This window comes from Protopterus annectens, chromosome 10.part0, assembly GCF_019279795.1.
Source record: "Protopterus annectens isolate FY-2018-M chromosome 10.part0, PAN1.0, whole genome shotgun sequence".
Taxonomy (NCBI): Eukaryota; Metazoa; Chordata; order Ceratodontiformes; family Protopteridae; genus Protopterus; species Protopterus annectens.
Genome location: NC_056744.1, coordinates 1,397,141,485 through 1,397,155,464, shown reverse-complemented (window position 1 = coordinate 1,397,155,464; position 13,980 = coordinate 1,397,141,485). Strand labels below are relative to the sequence as shown.

The window sequence follows — 13,980 nt, the reverse complement described above, 5'->3', positions numbered from 1 at the left end:
GTTGCAGTATTCACACCCACCTTTCTCCTCTTCTGCTCTGTTCTTTTCCTAGCCTGAAATTCTTTTCTTTTTTGCCCTTCTGGATGATCATTTTCCCCCTAGTTCCTAGGAATAATTGTTCTTCCTTGGGCTTTTGTTTTCGGAGGTATGTATGTCCGTATGTCACACTTATGCTATATTCCTTCAGCAGGGAGCATATGTTTAACATCTGACATCTATAAAATCTAAGGCTTGGGTATACTGGCTGGATGTTGTGGCTACCATTGGCAGGGAATCCCATTTGTAAAGAAAACTGCAACAGTGAAGAGATTTTATGCAATTCTACTCTCTCATTTGATACAGAGTAGAACATTTTTAAAATCCCTTAACAGTGAGTCAGAATCTGCCCATATTTAGTCACAGTAGTAGAATCAAGGCTAACACTGCTGTTGTTGACAGGGCATATATCACTTGTAAATGGTGTGCCACCTCCCAGTGCCCTCCTACATTTCTTTCTTTTTTCCTATTTGGTCTTCCTCTAAATTGTTGTGTAAGGACACAATGTCACTCCTGTCTCTCATTTTTGAGAAAAAGCCATCACAAGTAAAGGAGTTCATAGTTTTAGTGCAGCTTGCAACAGTATCATCAAATTTCTGATTTTCTGTTACAATATTAGATACTGTACTGACTTCTCTCCTAGTTACAGTAAAGTCTGATTTACGTTTAGTACTACATACTGTATTATCGGTTTCTACTGGCATTACCAAAACATCATTATTATGAGAACATGTACACCATTGGTCTGTGTACCACGTTCGCAGTCAGTGTGATAAATACAAAAGCATCTTTTGGGTTTCCTTATTCTTTTGGTCTATAACATTGGGAAAAAAAGTTTATCCTGCTTCTCCATATCTCCATAATGCTTTTTGGCTGTGATGTAATGCATTTTCTACATATCATTTTCACAAATCCCACTCTAAGTTGCCTCTTGTGCGTGCAGCAGTAAGTTACATACAACTACAAACATGTAACTGTTCAGGTCATTTAAATTTTATTCATCCATTTATTCCATACTAACCTTCAAATAGGCAAACCTTTCTTGAACTTCAAAATGTTGTTGTTGTGTCTTTCGGCTTATCCCGGTTAGGGGTCGCCACAGCGGAACTCTGGTCCGCTAATGTTTGGTAGTGGATTTTTACATGCTGAGTTACCAGCCCTGACACACAACCTTCAACGAAGGCACGCCCATTCACGCATGCCTCCACACAGAAGACGCTCTAGCTGACAATCGAACGGGACAACGTCTTGCTGTGAGGCAACAACGCTACTGCAGCACCACTGGGAAAAAACAAATTAAGATAGACAAGAAAAATCACTACAGTTCCCTACAAAGAAAAAAGCACTCTCAAAATCTTTGGACTGCAGTGAACAACATCCTCCAGCTCGGTAACTGCCCCCCCCCCCCCCCATATAGAAGGCAAAAACTTAGACATAGCCACTAGCTTCAACAAATACTTTACCTCTTGCATTCTTACACTCATAAACAACGCAAGCTCTACCAACACATCACAAGCCCCCAAGGCCCAAAACAACACTACCTTCTCTCTCATGCCAGTACCAACATCTCTTATCCAAAAATACTTGACTAAACTCAAACCAGCCACCCTCGCCACTGACAATCTTCCCGCTAAATACCTTCAACTCCCATCCAAAGCTATAGTTTACCCCATTTCACTACTAATAAATAGATCCATTATTGAAAATATTGTTTCTTCCTTATGGAAGACCTCATTCATAATTCCCCTTCACAAGGGTGGCCCTTCTACTGACCTCTCCAACTACCGACTCATTGCGATCCTCTCACTCCTATCAAAGATCTTAGAAAAGTGTGCCCACCATCAACTCCCTTACCCACCTTTTCTCCAGTAATTTACTTTCCAAATCTCAACATGGATTTTGCCCATCCCACAGTACTACCACCGCTCTAATCAACTTCACCAACACTATTAACTCACTCAGGAACCAAGGCAACTTGGTCTCCGCCAACTTTCTAGACTTATCCAAAGCATTTGATACAGTTTCTCACAATAAACTCCTAACCCAACTCTCTGACCTCAGCATCGACAACCCCACCCTACACTGGTTCAAAAGTTACCTAGACAACTGCCAACAGTCTGTCAAATGGCTCAACTCCCTATCAACCTCCCACTTCCTATCACACTAGGCATCCCACAAGGCTCTATTCTAGCCCTCCTTCTCTTTACCATATTTATAAACCTACTCCAGTTAGCAACCAGTAAATCTGATATAGTCCATTACGCAGACGACACAACCCTGATCTGCTCCGCTCGTAGCATCCAACTTCTCCAGCAAAAAGCCCAAGAATCCTTTACAGAAATATAAAACTGGCTAGGTAAGATGTAATTGATATTAAACCCTAAGAAAACCCAAATTATGTTGTTCTACCAAACAAAGACCAGCAACCCCGCCTTCTTCATACTGTTAGCCAACAAGACCTTCATCACCCCAGTATCAGAGACCAAACTACTAGGACTTAAAATTGACCCACAACTAAGGTGCAACAAACATACCTCTATAACTGGATCCTCACAAACCAATGTATCATGGGATAAGGAATTATATCATGTGACTGTCAAGTACTAATACAGAGCTGTATAAAAGGAAGTCATTTTATTCGGGTTTATTAGCATCTGATGAAGCAGGTTTTCCTGAGAAAGTGCTTGTGTTTTGTGATTAAAAGTTTGCTTTATACTGGAATCCAAGGCCGTTTCTGAGTCCAATTGTGTTTTCTCATTTTTTTTTATGTAAACACATTTAATTTTGGACTTGGTACTGATATTGTGCTAGAAGTTGAGGTTTGATCTAGTTATATCCCTGCGTATTTTGAATTCTGGTATAGTTTCTAAGGGTTTCTTGGTGCTTATGTCATGTAGCCCATCGTTTGGGGACAATTGAAAGGTTCTATTTATTTCCAGAGATCATAATTTTTTTAATGTAATCAACTTCTTAATAAATTATCTACATCTTGTTTTGATGGTGGATCATGAAGAAATGAACCCCCCCCCCCCCATATGTGGCACATCACCTGTGTAAAGTACACTTTAGATTTGTGGTAGGTTAGCAGAAAGTTCATTGACACATGAGCAGTAGTAGTTGTGACAAACCCTTGTGGTGACACTTCTCTTCCTCCCATCTAAGCAGAGTGTGAAATTACTTTGAACACTAGTGTCTGATGTTGAGGAAGTCTCTGAACCAGGGGAGGGGATCTTGTCCAACTCCTCCAGTAGTAAATACTACTTTGTGCTCATCTAGATCAAAGGCTTTTATGAAATCAGTGACAACTGACCCTTTTAGAAAGATTTTCTCTGTTTTGGAGTATATTATCTGTGAGGGTAAACAAGACAGTTAATTTTACTGTAGCCAGACCAGCATCCATGTTGATACTGGAAAAGGTTATTGTATTTTTGTGCGACTTTGAAAGAGATGCAGAAACATTTTTTCTAGAATTTTGCCTAGAATTGGCAAGATGGAAATTGTTTTAAATTATTTGCTGTTTTGAATTTGATAGGTCGTAGTCAAACATACCTGAACTAATGTCCATACTGATGGCCATTGCATCAGTGGAGAGACAAAGGTTTGTATTTGTGATGTAGGAGGGAAGTAGTCTTTGCATTATATGACGGACCCGTGTAGTAGCCCATCTACACCTGCTGGTGCTTCTAAAGGGATGTTATCAATATATTCTTAATGCCTTTGATTTTATTGTTATTATTTTAATGAATGCAGTGGTGTGCAGGAAAGGTTCATGTTTGAGGTTGAAATGAGAGAAGTGTAGAGAATTATTTGGAGAGGTGGTCAGGGAGGCCAGGGAATAATCTCTTCCTCTAGAAAGTATTTAGATTGGGATCATCTATAATGCAGTTGATGAGGTTCCAGAATTAGGTACCATTTACTAGGGAATTTTTAGAGGATCAGAAAATGTATATTTTTGTCTGCATGGTTTCTAAGAGTAATGATTTTGCTCCCATGTTTCGGAGGTATGGAGCTCTTCTGTTTTTGCCAGACTTCCCTCTTAACCTTTATAGGGCTTTTAATTCTTTTGTAATGAACTGATGGCTGCTGCTGGCAAGTCTGGTTATTTTTGAAAAAAAATTCAGGAGCATAGCTGTTGGCTGTGAGATTAGTAGCAGTAGCAACATTATTTTGTAAGAAATATTGCCAGTATATTTTGAATAATTCCATCTTTAGGCATCAGGGTTTTTTGAGCAGTTTTAATAAGAAAGGTAATTTAATTAATTTTGGGACTGAGCTTTTTTCTAATAATTAATCTGAATGTCGGGAGACTGCAGTCATTAATGGAAAGAAGTAAGACATAGAATTGTGTTTTGTCTACTGCATTTGCAAATTCTGTTTTGGCTGCTACATTTGTGATGACTAGGCCAAGAAGAGCATTTTCCTGTTTTGAAGTTAGGTGTGACTGGTTCTTTTACTACTTGTGTTAGAGCTTTGTCTGCAAGTAAGTTCTATTAGGATCATAGGAAGTTGCTAGGCTAGTGGCCCTAGGGCCCTTACAAACCTAGCCAAGTTCTACCCTTATTTCCAAGATTAGCACCTATTGCCCCTGTCCAAGAAGGACACAGGTGAAACCCCCAGGTGAATTTATGATTACCGTATCCAGTTGTCTAGATTGCATTTGAAGAGGGCCAATGAGGTGCTCTGTTTGACGTAAAGTGGAAGTCTGTTGAAAAGGTGTGGTAACCTCTGGGAGATAAATCTGTCCCTCCAGCAGGTTCTTTTAATGTCACATACCAAGTTAAGGTCTTTAGAGCGAGCAAACTGTGTGCCATTTGACTTGCGGATATGTAGCATTTCCAATATAGCATGGTCAGAGATTGCCTTGTATGCAAGGCAGAGATTGCCTCTGAGTAGTCTTTATGAACAGAATAAAGTGATTTCAGATGATCCACATAGGACAGATGCTGAAGACCTTGAATTTTCTTTGTGAAGGAACCTTTGTGGTCTCTGCAATTGCTGTAGGTGCTTGGAAAGGTACATACCAAAAGGGACGTAGTACTTGATTATTGGCTTGTGATAAGGGAAGAGTACATGGGGGTTATAAATTTTTTATGGAGGCAATGCCCTTACCTATGAGATGAGCAATATAGAATTCCCTTCTTACCACTGTGGAAACATGGTCAAAGGTAAGGTTGCTGTCAACCTGTGTGCCCAGGTCTCTCACCATTGAGTGGATACTTGGGGTGTTACTATTGATGTTGTAGTTAGCAGGAACATCGCTTTTACTGAAAGGGGTAATGCATGTTTTTGCATTGAGTTTAAGGCCATGACTTTGGCAGCAATCATTTGTTTGTGTAAGACCCTCTTGTAGGATGTTGATGTCATTTGGAAAGTCTATGACTTCTCTCAGTTTGCAGCCTTCAGCAAACTTTGTCAGCCACAGACCTGTAGTTTTATCTTGTACTTTGGAGAAATAGATGCCAAACAGTAGGGGTCCCAGGACTGATCCGTGTAGAACACCACTGGTTTACAGGTCTGCTGTTGGAGGTGGATTCCCCTGTTTTTCTATACGTGTTCTTTCAGTGAGCTAGTTAGTGACCCATCTAAAGATATAAAAGTTGATACCTAGCTGGGTGACTTTGTCAATGATTCCTGAGTGAGGGATGGTGTTGAAAGCCTTGGCTAAGTCTAGGTAGGCTGTATGCACAGATTTCCTCTCATCCAGGGCCTTGGTGACTGTCTTGAACAAGTCCACCAGGTTTAACAGGCATGATCTCCCTTTGACAAATCCAAACTGAGTAGGGTCAAGTGTTTGGAGATTTACCTGTATCTTTGTTAATAAGGCACATGATGTTTCACTACATGGCCTTGCAGATACGGCTAATCAGCCTAATGTATCTGTAGTTCCCAGGGTAAGTGGAAGCACCACCCTTGTGCAAGAGAATAACAGTGGCCATTTTCCATTCAGCTGGGATGAAGACGGTGCTTAGAATATGACTTAAGAGTACCCGGTGGTGTTGCTAATTCTTGTTGGAGCCCATGCAAGACACAGCCTGGGATACTATCAGGTCCCATAAATGCTGTGTTTTTGGCCTAAGAGAGGGCATTTATGATCTTCTCTTTAGAGATACAAGGTAGGGGACACGTGGTAGGGATGTCATGGTGTACGTACAAAGGAATGTCATGGTGTACATGCAAAGGGATAGGGGAGTGAAGTTTTCACAGAACCTGTCTGACAACAGGTTTGTTATGTCCGCAGGCTCAGTATATGTGGTATCATTAACTACCAGTTTGGCACAAATCTGGGCCTTTCCTTTTAGGTTACGGATGTAACTAAAGAATGCTTTATGGTTGCCCTTAGTAAAGAAAGCTAATTTGGATTCGTAACATCTCTTTGGAGGATTTCACAATTAGTATTATTTGCTTGTTTTAAGCTGATGAGGATGTGTTTCCAGTTTAAGGCTCACTCCCTCTTACTCTTAGACATTCATTTCTTCCTCTTGCAGTAAAGCCTGTTAATGGCAGTTGTCCACCTGGCAAGTTTGCTCTTCCTTGAGGAGCTTGTTCTGGTCCTATCAGTCAATGCAGTTATACAGGTGTTTTGTATAAAATGTTTGTGTAGAACTCTGCAATTTCCATCTGAAAGGGGGGGGGCTACAGTGAAGTTACTTGTACATACACGTAAGAAGTTATAATATGCATTGGAGAAGTTTATTAGTTTAGTTACTGCTGAGAGGGAGGATAGGTGTGATAGTTACTTTGAATGAGACTGATTTTGTAGTCTGATCTCACCAGGGAAGATCTCACAGTGGGGGGTGCTACAGTGGTCCCCCATATTGGTAAGTACCAGCTCCAGGATGTTGGCACCCCTTGGTGGGGGTTTTAACCAGCTGGTCCAGGGCATTGGAGTTAAATTCTAGGAACTTTTGGGCAACTGAGTTTGAGCACAAGTAATTTAACCAATCAATGGATGGGTAGTTAGTCACCCAAAACAATGGTATGGGAGCAAGTTCAATTTGCATTTTGTGCTACTGTATGAGGAGATGGATAAGCTAGTTTTAGGTTTTGATGAACTGCATTTCCATTATTGGGTCCAAAGTGTAGCACATCCATTAAATAACTTCTGTTTAGTCTTTTAAGTTGTACCAGAAAGATTCCCAGTGGCTCTTATTTTAATCTGTTTGGGAAGCTGTTTGTTGAAGCTTATTATGGGTGATGGTGGAATCCTTCATGCCAGCCCACTGTTCAGCTTCGTTTAGTTCCTTGACTACAGATGGGCACTAGTCTCAAAGTTCCACACACTGCTCCTCCCATTAAGTTCCTAAGCTACACCACTGCTCTAAAAATTGCACACTTTTAGAACATCCCTACTAAGCTAGTGGGATTTTTCCAAGGGATTAACAAAGCAATTTATGCATTGTTTTCTTAAATATCTCAATTGCACTGCATCTGAAATACTTCAGTGAGCTTCACATGAAGCAAAAAAGTTTGATTACACTATTTTATGTTGTCATATGTATACTGGCAAGTTGTATGTGAAATGTTTCCTTCCTGTTAGAGGATGAATGGGTACACTGCTTTCTCATACTTGTACCTCAGAGTCAATGTTTCTTTTAAGCATGTTAACATTCTTTGGGTTTATTTTCCACATGATGGTAGTGCTGAAAGTACCCACCTTTCAACTTCAGGTAGACAGTCTTGCAACTAGAGCAAATTTGTTAAAATTCCAAGGTGTTAATGAGTTTCTTTCTGTTGGCAGAGGAACAGAATTTGATTATTTCACCTCCATTTGCATATTGTTTGACTGCGCAAATCACTTAACCTGACAGTGCTTTTAAGTTGCCTCTGAAAATGGTGCATTTCCAGTGAACTTACCCAATTAATAAATGAATAAAAAGTTTTAAAGTGCTTTGTACATTTATATGTCCATCACAGTACCTAACATATACTACAGTGCATTCAGTCCTAATGTGTATGAGGCTTTTTTTTTTTAATAAAGACCTTTGTGAAGGTTATTAATCAGCAGCCAAAACTGACTACATCCCTTGGTGATGACAGCATAGGGATAGTGTGGGATGTGTCCATAGACTTTAATGGATATGGCCCTCTGTGTGTGCAATGCTACATCCATTGCTCTATGGTTACATTCCACACTATGCCTATGCTGATATCAGTGAGGACAACCTTCACCAGTTACCTACAATGACATCAGCATGGTGAAAATATACATTTATGAATGGTTTTAACAAAAAACTGTCTGTCTCTGGGTCTGTCTCTGTGTGTGTTCAGTAAAGGTCAAACTGCTTCATGTCAATGTATACACCACATACCATGGTGTAAAAAGTAAGAAAGATAAAGCACTATTGTACGTTTCCATTTGAATTGGTTACCTGGCTCAGTTTCACAATACCAAGCTTACATGCCTTGAGAAGCAGGCCATAAATTGTGCTACAGAGATTATGCATTGCCATAACAGGAAGGGAAATGGGTGTCGGTACTACACTAGTACTTGTCCTCCAGGTACCATGCAGTGAGAGTTGTAGGTGCTGGGTGAAATTCAGCAACCTGACATTATTTCCATAGCCAGTATCTATAGAAATGGGTCTAGTATGAAATGGAGTTAAGATTCTGGGCTTCTTTTTTCTTAAAAGGCCATTTTTCTTAACTGTAGGTTGTCAGGCTGCAGCTGACCTCCGATTCTGACCTGTCATGTGGGCCTGCTTTTTGGTCTACCCTCTTTTATTGTAGTGAATTGCATCGGTGGACATTTTAATGAGTTTCTTTGTTGCTGATTAAGAGCAAACATTGACAGTGAGTAACCCAGAGAAATCATATCTGGACAGAATAGCTCAGGTTAGAAAAAATAGGAAGCACAGTATTAGAAAAATAGCTTGAACTCTGTTAACATCAGTTGTAAAGCTGAATGATGTAATTCCAGAAAGCTAAATTTGTAATGCAGCTTATGGAGGACTTCTTGTACTTTGTCATGTATGAATGAGTTTAACAAATCTTTTCTCTGCGTAGCCTTTGAGCTAGAAAGAAAACCTGACACTCATTACAGACATTTCTGCATGTATTGTTAGCATTGTCTGTGTATTAATAAACTATAAACATTGTTACACTGTGTAGTTTGTCAACTTCCAAACCAGTTTCTGAATAGAACTCGAGCTTTTCCATCCCTCCAGAACTCTGGTTATGTTCTCAGCAATGCAGATGTGTGTTGTTCAACAAGGAAATGTGCTCATTAACACCCTGATAGTATAGCTGTGGTACAAGTACTGTTTACATACACTTGTGAGTGTCAGAAGAGCTGTACCTCATCAATGCAGATGTAATGTATGCATAATCAAACTGCATGCAGACATGCAGTGGTGCTAGCTAAAGTCTTTTAGAAGAAAAAAAGTTGTATGATGCGCTAGTGCTTATGTAAATACCTGTAGTATTGAAATATTGCACGTTAAATCTACTGCTTTTCTGTACCATGCTAGCCAGATATTTTGCATTCATTTGGCAAGTAGATAGATAAAAAAAGACCTCTCACAAAATATCACATGCTTAAAATGAAAGTAATTGACTACCTTTATCACTAATATGCATTTTGTAATCAAATTCTGTTTTGTTTGCAGACTGTTTAAGCATACCACCTATGGATCCACTTAAGGCAAAGGAAGTTGATTGGAGGATGAGAAATGCATCATTTTTTGCATTTGATTTTTACAGGCAGGTCATATTTTGTGCATGCATGTCTGAGACAATACTCTGCTGTAATGAAGCTAAATTTTGTGAAACAAATGTCATTAATTATGTTAATCAATAGGCTTGTACGAGTTGAAATTGCATTCAACCTCCAAGGTGTAGATCTACAAACAATACACGCAAGTGAACTACCCGACTGCTATGAGTTTGACATTATTGTAAGTATAACATCCAGGGCACAGTATCTGATTTTTGTAGTATAGTATTTTTAAATGTGTACTTTGCATGTGTCAAATTATCAGTTTGTTGTGATCCACCATGCAAAATGTCTTAAATTATTTGTTTTAAAATGCCCTATAATTATAATATGGCTTGTAGACTTGTTTTTCTATGCAGTGATGTGTATAGGTTATTTTAAAGTATAGACTGACCTAGGAAATAGATTCAGTTTTGTTCTTATATTTCAAATGGAATTAGCTATTCTATAAGACTGATGTAAAAGATGCATCTAATTTTTAAGTTTGCTTCAGATTTCTTTTTCTGTTCCAATGGTCTATAGGAGCTTATAGAAGCAAATTTTCATGGCATGTAACTTAAAAAAAGCTGATTTACCCAACTTACCCATTATCTGAAGAGTGGTGATGATTGTCACTCTGTGTGGACCAGTAATCACCAGCTCAGTAAAGTTGAGTCCAGCATTCCCAAGTAGTTTTGATAATTTGTAAACTAGGTAAATGAATTGATACTTGCAGATCTATTTCAGTTATTATTTTAGAAGCGAGTTAAGTGCACACAGAGAGCTGAACTCTCTTGTGATAAGGGAGTTCCAGTGTAGGCTGTAGTTTGACCTCGAATTGTATTGACCAATTAATATGACGGTGAGAAAGTCAGACAGCATGTGTGAGAAGATAGACTGCAAGTGGAATATCTAAACAAATAGTATGTTATCTCCCCATAAAAAAAATAAAACTCCACAGAAAAACAATAAGTTAGAAGCTGACAATGGAGATGTGAAGGAGCAATACTAACCTATGTGCATAAAGCATGAGGGATTGTAAATGCCACTGAAATATATACTCTTGTGTTATTGCCATGGATCCCTCCAGTATGTCTACTGAAGCTCTTAGTCCCTATTAATTTTTATCCCTATTAATTAGTTTCAAGTTGACAGGTCTTCTGGCAGAAGCAATTAGATGACTCGCACACTACAGTGCAACCCTTGTGTACAGCATTAAGTGGTGACAAATCTCCTGGTGTCTGACTGATGCAGACAAGAGGCATCTTGGTAATGGCCATGGTGTGCATGCTTGAATGTGTTGTATCCTTTCTGCAAAAACAGTCCCTAAAATCTGTGCAGTAACATGGAGACAGAACTATATTCAGAGTTATCAGTGTTATGGCAGTCTCTGTTGTACTTGCATTGCAGTCAGAGATGTGTCAGTTGTTGAAGTGTATAAACTTTGTCTGACTACTGTTGGTAGTTTGGATTATTTGTTAAAGCCGTGGTAACATTCAAGGTCTTTGGACTCTCTCCCCCCCCCCCCACCTCCAAGTTATAATAGTGTATGTGCCTGTCTTCCCTGTTTGAAGCAGCATGCTGTGTACCTGTGGAACAATTTTTGTATTCTCTACAACAATCTGTTTCAGCCAAATGGAACAATACAGCTGATCAAGGTTATAAAAGCAGGCTCTGACTTTTGGATGCCAGTTGCAGATTTAGGAGAACTGGAGTCTTTTTTTATGAATTTTGGATTTCTGCATCGAATTTGCTAAGAGATAAATGAAGTAATCATTTGTAAATGAGCCTAGTGAAGGTTTTTTTCTGGTTGTGAACCAGGACTGAATAACTGAGAACCTTTTTAAAGCTGTTTGGAGACATAGCAGTTTAGCTTTCTACTGCAACAGTTCGAGGGCCCAGGCATGGCCTCTTGGCTGTTTGTGTGGAGTTTGCAAATTCTTCCTATGTCTGGTGGGTTTCCTTGCTGGCTAATTTTCTGAACTGTGCATTTATATTAATTTACCCTTGTTATTTTGTTTTTAGATGCATTTTATTGATTTCGCATGTATACAATATATATATACACAAAAAGGAAGAAATTCAGTATTGCATATATAGCAATATTGTATAATTAACACATTGAGTCTTGGTATTTCACTAGCAACACTTCAAGGCTATACCAACAACTAAAAGTCTTAGTATGATTTATATAGATCTTACTCTAATCAGTTGTTTTCAGTTTTGCATAGCATTGCTGTTAAATTTAAAAATTATTTGAATATAGGAACAGAGTTCAGTCTCCAACTTTTTATCATAACTTTTCTAGCTAGTGCTAGAAGACTCTAAAACATTTTTTGTTTGGCTTTTACAGATAAAGGCGGTAAAACATTCATTAGTATTGTTGAGCTAATTAAAGAATTATCAGACCCTTAAAAACACACTTGTCTCTTCATAATATATATTTATTTTTTTCACAGTCCATAAACATGTGTCCGATCTGCTTTTATATCTTTACTACATCTCTAGCAAACTGAAAAAGTAATTTTACTAAATTTAGAGATGTTATACAGAGTAAACAAACATTCTATGTATATATTTCCTCATAAAAACTTTCCAATATAAACTTGAAGGTGACTGATTTAAATAACAATCATATTTAAATAATCATCATTCAAAGAAAAAAAAACTTGATTTGCTCCTTAAGGTAACTCTTAAATTCTTTTAATTTCATCATATATACTGTGATTCTGTAAACCTGAAATTTACTTGTATCCATGAATATATTAATACTAGGTGTATTGTGATCAGATAAAGGACAATGAATAGTTTTAAAACAATTCACTTTAAGTATTTCTTTAGACATATAAATCCCAGCAATTCTAGATTGCATCTTTACTGCTAAGTAAAATTAAATTACTATTACTAATCCATCTGTTTAGTGGATTAGTTGAAGCTAGAATTTTAGCTTTCTTCCGTCACTTGTATGTTCTTTACTAGATATGCAGTTAAAATGTTGTGCTAAAATTAAATTACTCTTCCAATGATTTTAGAATAAATTTGTGATCTAGGGCCACTCTCTTGTTCTTGGGATTCAGTAGAAATAGCTAGTGTATAGAGTTTGCCATTATATTTAATTACTACAAATGTATACATTCCTTTTAGACCATTAATGGATTCCAGGACTCTAGGTATTACAGCAGATATTCTCCAAAGTATAGCAGTTCTTCTACTTGGTTTTGTTAAAGAAACGGATGATAACATTTTGTAAACTAAAGATATATAATAATTAAATAACTCCTCCATCATGCGAGTCTCTTGCAAGAATATAATGTTGTCTATTTAGTTTTAGCTATTGCATTAATTTCCTTTTGTTGCTATTATTTAATCCATTTATATTAATACACAATTAAAACTATCCATATTGTATATTTAAGAAGATTTCTTTTAAGAGATAGCATTACACATTTATCCATCATATTAATGTAAGTGGTATATAAGACGGTCTTAACATTCCACATTTTTTGAATTCTTTCTGCAAACTAAACTGCTAAAACTCAAAAACAGAAACAGGTCTACAACTGTTACTATATACATATATATATATATATATATATATATATATATATATATGTATGTGTGTATATATATATATATATATATATATATATATATATATATATATATGTATGTGTATGTATGTATATGTAACACGTGTGTGTATGTGTATATATATATATATATATATATATATATATATATATATATATGTTTGTGTATGTATGTATATGTAACACAACCTATCATGGATAACAACGTTCCTAGTTTCTTTTGTCTCTATTATCTCTGTAACTACCAATATCCTAAAAAATTATCATAAGCTAGCCAAAAGCTACCATAACTTACAAATAATATATATATGTTACAATAAGATTATTAATTTAGTTGTATATTTTGCCATTTAAAACTATTCCCTCCCCATTACTACATAAAAGTTTAATATAATCCTCTTCTATTCACAACTATTAAATAATCTGACAAATCTACTATATGCATATTTATGTAATAGTGCTCTTTTATTAATATTCCATAGCAGATGGTTTCATTTCTTGTGCATCTGCATATTATTCATAAGATCCCATAGTAGATGTTTCATTCCTTCTGCATTTGCCTTTTATTCATAAGATGTTTACTTTTCTTATTAACGATAGTATTATAAACAATCTTTACTATATATAAAATAATTCTTGCTTATTTAATTTAAATGTGTTTTT

General features: G+C 37.1%; 1 protein-coding gene across 2 annotated transcripts in view; it reads left to right on the top strand.

Annotated features, from left to right (window-relative positions):
• The window catches only part of LOC122813614 (mucolipin-2-like), a 1,348,087-nt gene that overhangs the window by 990,008 nt on the left and 344,099 nt on the right, over positions 1–13,980 (top strand). For both annotated transcript variants that reach the window (XM_044086031.1, XM_044086029.1), the window contains 2 exons: positions 9,642–9,735; positions 9,833–9,929. In XM_044086031.1, coding sequence (XP_043941966.1) covers positions 9,642–9,735; positions 9,833–9,929 — 191 coding nt within the window. The remainder of the gene's footprint in view (positions 1–9,641; positions 9,736–9,832; positions 9,930–13,980) is intronic.